The sequence below is a fragment of the Pseudochaenichthys georgianus genome, unplaced genomic scaffold, assembly GCF_902827115.2.
Source record: "Pseudochaenichthys georgianus unplaced genomic scaffold, fPseGeo1.2 scaffold_642_arrow_ctg1, whole genome shotgun sequence".
Lineage (NCBI taxonomy): Eukaryota > Metazoa > Chordata > Actinopteri > Perciformes > Channichthyidae > Pseudochaenichthys > Pseudochaenichthys georgianus.
The window spans coordinates 1-7,500 of record NW_027263198.1 but is presented as its reverse complement, the minus strand read 5'-3'; the positions used below and the strand labels follow the sequence as shown (position 1 = coordinate 7,500).

At 44.1% G+C, this 7,500-nt stretch overlaps 1 protein-coding gene across 1 annotated transcript in view; it reads right to left on the bottom strand.

The window, feature by feature from the left end:
* Positions 1–6,883, bottom strand: part of LOC117443624 (unconventional myosin-Vb-like) — a gene marked incomplete at its 5' end in the record, with an annotated part of 35,721 nt that extends 28,838 nt beyond the window's left edge. The window contains 2 exons of the mRNA XM_071202625.1: positions 5,407–5,526; positions 6,753–6,883. Coding sequence (XP_071058726.1) covers positions 5,407–5,526; positions 6,753–6,883 — 251 coding nt within the window. The remainder of the gene's footprint in view (positions 1–5,406; positions 5,527–6,752) is intronic.
* Positions 6,884–7,500: the final 617 nt, after the last annotated feature.

Sequence of the window (7,500 nt, the reverse complement as noted above, 5' to 3'; positions counted from 1 at the left end):
GTACAAATACAAACAATATATACTGATATATATACTAATACACCGAGAGGTCCAGAGCTGCTGCCTCCACCCCCACATCCTGTACAAATACAAACAATATATACTGATATATATACTAATACACCGAGAGGTCCAGAGCTGCTGCCTCCACCCCCACATCCTGTACAAATACACACAATATATACTGATATATATATTAATACACACCTCCACGTGCTGCAGGGTAAGGGTATATATATATATATGAGTACACAGTATATATACACACCAAAGTGTGCATCGGGTTGTGGCAGCTTGTGGGAGACTGGCCTGAAGAAAAAACAAGACGCGCAAAATGTCCCCAAACACAAACTCATTCAGTACTCTCGTACGAGATGGATCTCGATGTGCGATATGTTTGAAAGGCTACACGACAGGACCATTGCAAAACGGAACGACGCAGGACCCTGGAACTCACAGATCAGAACTGGCAGGTTATCGAAGACATTCTGCCCGCACTCCAGTCTCTCAAGTGCGCAACCACAGCACTTTGCAGCGAGACCCATGTATGCATCAGCCTGTAACAGCCTGTAACAAACAGCCTGTAACAGCCTGTAACAAACAGCCTGTAACAAACAGCCTGTAACAAACAGCCTGTAACAAACAGCCTGTAACAGCCTGTAACAAACAGCCTGTAACAAACAGCCTGTAACAAACAGCCTGTAACAGCCTGTAACAAACAGCCTGTAACAAACAGCCTGTAACAAACAGCCTGTAACAGCCTGTAACAAACAGCCTGTAACAGCCTGTAACAAACAGCCTGTAACAGCCTGTAACAAACAGCCTGTAACAAACAGCCTGTAACAGCCTGTAACAAACAGCCTGTAACAAACAGCCTGTAACAAACAGCCTGTAACAGCCTGTAACAAACAGCCTGTAACAGCCTGTAACAAACAGCCTGTAACAAACAGCCTGTAACAGCCTGTAACAAACAGCCTGTAACAAACAGCCTGTAACAAACAGCCTGTAACAGCCTGTAACAGCCTGTAACAAACAGCCTGTAACAAACAGCCTGTAACAGCCTGTAACAAACAGCCTGTAACAAACAGCCTGTAACAAACAGCCTGTAACAGCCTGTAACAAACAGCCTGTAACAGCCTGTAACAAACAGCCTGTAACAAACAGCCTGTAACAAACAGCCTGTAACAGCCTGTAACAAACAGCCTGTAACAGCCTGTAACAAACAGCCTGTAACAAACAGCCTGTAACAGCCTGTAACAAACAGCCTGTAACAAACAGCCTGTAACAAACAGCCTGTAACAGCCTGTAACAAACAGCCTGTAACAAACAGCCTGTAACAAACAGCCTGTAACAGCCTGTAACAAACAGCCTGTAACAGCCTGTAACAAACAGCCTGTAACAGCCTGTAACAAACAGCCTGTAACAAACAGCCTGTAACAGCCTGTAACAAACAGCCTGTAACAAACAGCCTGTAACAAACAGCCTGTAACAGCCTGTAACAAACAGCCTGTAACAGCCTGTAACAAACAGCCTGTAACAAACAGCCTGTAACAGCCTGTAACAAACAGCCTGTAACAAACAGCCTGTAACAAACAGCCTGTAACAGCCTGTAACAGCCTGTAACAAACAGCCTGTAACAAACAGCCTGTAACAGCCTGTAACAAACAGCCTGTAACAAACAGCCTGTAACAAACAGCCTGTAACAGCCTGTAACAAACAGCCTGTAACAGCCTGTAACAAACAGCCTGTAACAAACAGCCTGTAACAAACAGCCTGTAACAGCCTGTAACAAACAGCCTGTAACAGCCTGTAACAAACAGCCTGTAACAAACAGCCTGTAACAGCCTGTAACAAACAGCCTGTAACAAACAGCCTGTAACAAACAGCCTGTAACAGCCTGTAACAAACAGCCTGTAACAGCCTGTAACAAACAGCCTGTAACAAACAGCCTGTAACAGCCTGTAACAAACAGCCTGTAACAAACAGCCTGTAACAAACAGCCTGTAACAGCCTGTAACAAACAGCCTGTAACAGCCTGTAACAAACAGCCTGTAACAAACAGCCTGTAACAGCCTGTAACAAACAGCCTGTAACAAACAGCCTGTAACAAACAGCCTGTAACAGCCTGTAACAGCCTGTAACAAACAGCCTGTAACAAACAGCCTGTAACAGCCTGTAACAAACAGCCTGTAACAGCCTGTAACAAACAGCCTGTAACAGCCTGTAACAAACAGCCTGTAACAAACAGCCTGTAACAGCCTGTAACAAACAGCCTGTAACAAACAGCCTGTAACAAACAGCCTGTAACAGCCTGTAACAAACAGCCTGTAACAGCCTGTAACAAACAGCCTGTAACAGCCTGTAACAAACAGCCTGTAACAGCCTGTAACAAACAGCCTGTAACAAACAGCCTGTAACAGCCTGTAACAAACAGCCTGTAACAAACAGCCTGTAACAAACAGCCTGTAACAGCCTGTAACAAACAGCCTGTAACAGCCTGTAACAAACAGCCTGTAACAAACAGCCTGTAACAGCCTGTAACAAACAGCCTGTAACAAACAGCCTGTAACAAACAGCCTGTAACAGCCTGTAACAAACAGCCTGTAACAGCCTGTAACAAACAGCCTGTAACAAACAGCCTGTAACAGCCTGTAACAAACAGCCTGTAACAGCCTGTAACAAACAGCCTGTAACAAACAGCCTGTAACAGCCTGTAACAGCCTGTAACAAACAGCCTGTAACAGCCTGTAACAGCCTGTAACAAACACCCTGTAACAAACAGCCTGTAACAAACAGCCTGTAACAGCCTGTAACAAACAGCCTGTAACAAACAGCCTGTAACAAACAGCCTGTAACAAACAGCCTGTAACAGCCTGTAACAAACAGCCTGTAACAAACAGCCTGTAACAAACAGCCTGTAACAGCCTGTAACAAACAGCCTGTAACAAACAGCCTGTAACAGCCTGTAACAAACACCCTGTAACAGCCTGTAACAAACAGCCTGTAACAGCCTGTAACAAACAGCCTGTAACAAACAGCCTGTAACAAACAGCCTGTAACAGCCTGTAACAAACAGCCTGTAACAAACAGCCTGTAACAAACAGCCTGTAACAGCCTGTAACAAACAGCCTGTAACAGCCTGTAACAAACAGCCTGTAACAGCCTGTAACAAACAGCCTGTAACAAACAGCCTGTAACAAACAGCCTGTAACAAACAGCCTGTAACAGCCTGTAACAAACAGCCTGTAACAAACAGCCTGTAACAGCCTGTAACAGCCTGTAACAAACAGCCTGTAACAAACAGCCTGTAACAGCCTGTAACAAACACCCTGTAACAAACAGCCTGTAACAAACAGCCTGTAACAGCCTGTAACAAACAGCCTGTAACAAACAGCCTGTAACAAACAGCCTGTAACAAACAGCCTGTAACAGCCTGTAACAAACAGCCTGTAACAAACAGCCTGTAACAAACAGCCTGTAACAGCCTGTAACAAACAGCCTGTAACAAACAGCCTGTAACAGCCTGTAACAAACAGCCTGTAACAAACAGCCTGTAACAGCCTGTAACAAACACCCTGTAACAGCCTGTAACAAACAGCCTGTAACAGCCTGTAACAAACAGCCTGTAACAAACAGCCTGTAACAAACAGCCTGTAACAGCCTGTAACAAACAGCCTGTAACAGCCTGTAACAAACAGCCTGTAACAGCCTGTAACAAACAGCCTGTAACAAACAGCCTGTAACAGCCTGTAACAGCCTGTAACAAACAGCCTGTAACAGCCTGTAACAAACAGCCTGTAACAAACAGCCTGTAACAGCCTGTAACAAACAGCCTGTAACAAACAGCCTGTAACAGCCTGTAACAAACACCCTGTAACAGCCTGTAACAAACAGCCTGTAACAAACAGCCTGTAACAAACAGCCTGTAACAGCCTGTAACAAACAGCCTGTAACAGCCTGTAACAAACAGCCTGTAACAAACAGCCTGTAACAGCCTGTAACAGCCTGTAACAAACAGCCTGTAACAGCCTGTAACAAACAGCCTGTAACAAACAGCCTGTAACAGCCTGTAACAAACAGCCTGTAACAAACAGCCTGTAACAAACAGCCTGTAACAAACAGCCTGTAACAGCCTGTAACAAACAGCCTGTAACAAACAGCCTGTAACAGCCTGTAACAAACAGCCTGTAACAAACAGCCTGTAACAAACAGCCTGTAACAAACAGCCTGTTGACAAGGCCCCTAATGTCCATCCCCGGAGAGTCGCGAGTGGATTGCGAGTTCAAGGAGGCTGTTGCAACCTCACTGAGAAAGCGCATACTCCCAGAATCAGACGACACCTCAGCAGCTAATGCAGGTAATTCATTTGTAATAATTAGAAAAGAAAGAATATTTAATTGAATCGACAATATTAGGCATAAATAATAAATATGCCTAAATATTTGATATTTCTATTTCCCTGATAGGCAAGAAGCCTGTGTACACACGGGCCGTGTCGTTAACACACGGGCCGTGTCGTTAACACACGGGCCGTGTCGTTAACACACGGGCCGTGTCGTTAACACACGGGCCGTGTGTTAACGACACGGGCCGTGTGTTAACACACGGCCCGTGGCGTTAACACACGGCCCGTGTCGTTAACACACGGCCCGTGTCGTTAACACACGGGCCGTGTCGTTAACACACGGGCCGTGTTGTTAACACACGGGCCGTGTCGTTAACACACGGCCCGTGTCGTTAACACACGGGCCGTGTCGTTAACACACGGGCCGTGTTGTGAAACACCCTGTTTGGGGAGGACTACTTCACCGAAGACCCAGACCATAATGAAGTGTAACTCTATTTTAATGAGCCGTGCATCCCACCACAGGAAAACCCACTACAGTGGCGGAGGAAAAGGACGGTACAGGAAACTGGCGATGGAATACCTTGCTATACCCGCTACCTCCGTTCCAGCTGAGAGGGTCTTCTCTACAGCTGGCCTGATCGTGAATCTTCTCTGCACCCGCCTCTCCCCTGAGCATGTAGACATGCTCATATTCTTAAACAAGAATGAGTAGCCCATTGAATAGCTGCATTCTGTGCGTAGGCCCTGTTATAGGTTTTTGATGTTTTAAGCATGAAAGCTGTAGACTATAGCTGTCAAACTGTGATCACCAGTTCAATACATTTGACAAATTCGACTTGGTTTCTACACTTATTTGAACATGTATTTATTTATATATAAAAAAATGTTGGAAAAAATGTTGCCCCACATTTTATTTTTGTAGGATATGTACACTTCGGTTAACCGGTTAACTGTTTTTTTGGGGGTCGAATATTTGAATTTACATTTGCTTTCAAATCCCATCCCTAATATATATATATATATATATATATATATGAGTAAACAGTATATATACACACCTCCACGTGCTGCAGGGTGTCCTCGGTGTCTCCCAGCTCTGACGTGGAGATGGAGGTGTAGTTGGAGTCCGACTCCTGGCTGCTCAGAGTCGATGCGTTTCTGCGGTGCCCGGGGGCAAACTGCGTGAATATAATATACATCATTATAAATGTTATTCAATATTTATGTTATTTTGTTAGCAGTTACCTTGCTAAAGGACTCCTTAGGTTCACTGTAAACATTACAGTTCTCCTTGTTACCTTGCTACCTTGCTAAAGGACTCCTTAGGTTCACTGTAAACATTACAGTTCTCCTTGTTACCTTGTTACCTTGCTAAAGGACTCCTTAGGTTCACTGTAAACATTACAGTTCTCCTTGTTACCTTGTTACCTTGCTAAAGGACTCCTTAGGTTCACTGTAAACATTACAGTTCTCCTTGTTACCTTGTTACCTTGCTAAAGGACTCCTTAGGTTCACTGTAAACATTACAGTTCTCCTTGTTACCTTGTTACCTTGCTAAAGGACTCCTTAGGTTCACTGTAAACATTACAGTTCTCCTTGTTACCTTGCTACCTTGCTAAAGGACTCCTTAGGTTCACTGTAAACATTACAGTTCTCCTTGTTACCTTGCTACCTTGCTAAAGGACTCCTTAGGTTCACTGTAAACATTACAGTTCTCCTTGTTACCTTGTTACCTTGCTAAAGGACTCCTTAGGTTCACTGTAAACATTACAGTTCTCCTTGTTACCTTGTTACCTTGCTAAAGGACTCCTTAGGTTCACTGTAAACATTACAGTTCTCCTTGTTACCTTGTTACCTTGCTAAAGGACTCCTTAGGTTCACTGTAAACATTACAGTTCTCCTTGTTACCTTGTTACCTTGCTAAAGGACTCCTTAGGTTCACTGTAAACATTACAGTTCTCCTTGTTACCTTGCTACCTTGCTAAAGGACTCCTTAGGTTCACTGTAAACATTACAGTTCTCCTTGTTACCTTGCTACCTTGCTAAAGGACTCCTTAGGTTCACTGTAAACATTACAGTTCTCCTTGTTACCTTGTTACCTTGCTAAAGGACTCCTTAGGTTCACTGTAAACATTACAGTTCTCCTTGTTACCTTGCTACCTTGCTAAAGGACTCCTTAGGTTCACTGTAAACATTACAGTTCTCCTTGTTACCTTGCTACCTTGCTAAAGGACTCCTTAGGTTCACTGTAAACATTACAGTTCTCCTTGTTACCTTGTTACCTTGCTAAAGGACTCCTTAGGTTCACTGTAAACATTACAGTTCTCCTTGTTACCTTGTTACCTTGCTAAAGGACTCCTTAGGTTCACTGTAAACATTACAGTTCTCCTTGTTACCTTGTTACCTTGCTAAAGGACTGCTCCTCCTTCAGGTTCTCGTATTTCTGCTCCAGTCTGGAGACCTCCTTCAGAAGGTTCTGGTATCTCAGCCGCTCCTCATCCAACTCCTCCTGCAGCGAAGCTCTGCTGCCCTCCTCTGGACACGAAAACACTCATCACTAAGGGATAACACGTCTCTAAGGGATAACACGTCTCTACACTCATCACTAAGTGATAACACGTCTCTACACTCATCACTAAGGGATAACACGTCTCTACACTCATCACTAAGGGATAACACGTCTCTACTAAGGGATAACACGTCTCTACACTCATCACTAAGGGATAACACGTCTCTACACGGCATAACTACGGCTACACTCTCTACACTCATCACTAAGTGATAACACGTCTCTACACTCATCACTAAGGGATAACACGTCTCTACACTCATCACTAAGTGATAACACGTCTCTACACTCATCACTAAGGGATAACACGTCTCTACACTCATCACTAAGGGATAACACGTCTCTACACTCATCACTAAGGGATAACACGTCTCTACACTCATCACTAAGTGATAACACGTCTCTACACTCATCACTAAGTGATAACACGTCTCTACACTCATCACTAAGGGATAACACGTCTCTACACTCATCACTAAGGGATAACTCATCACTAAGTGATAACACGTCTCTACACTCATCACTAAGGGATAACACGTCTCTACACTCATCACTAAGTGATAACACGTCTCTACACTCATCA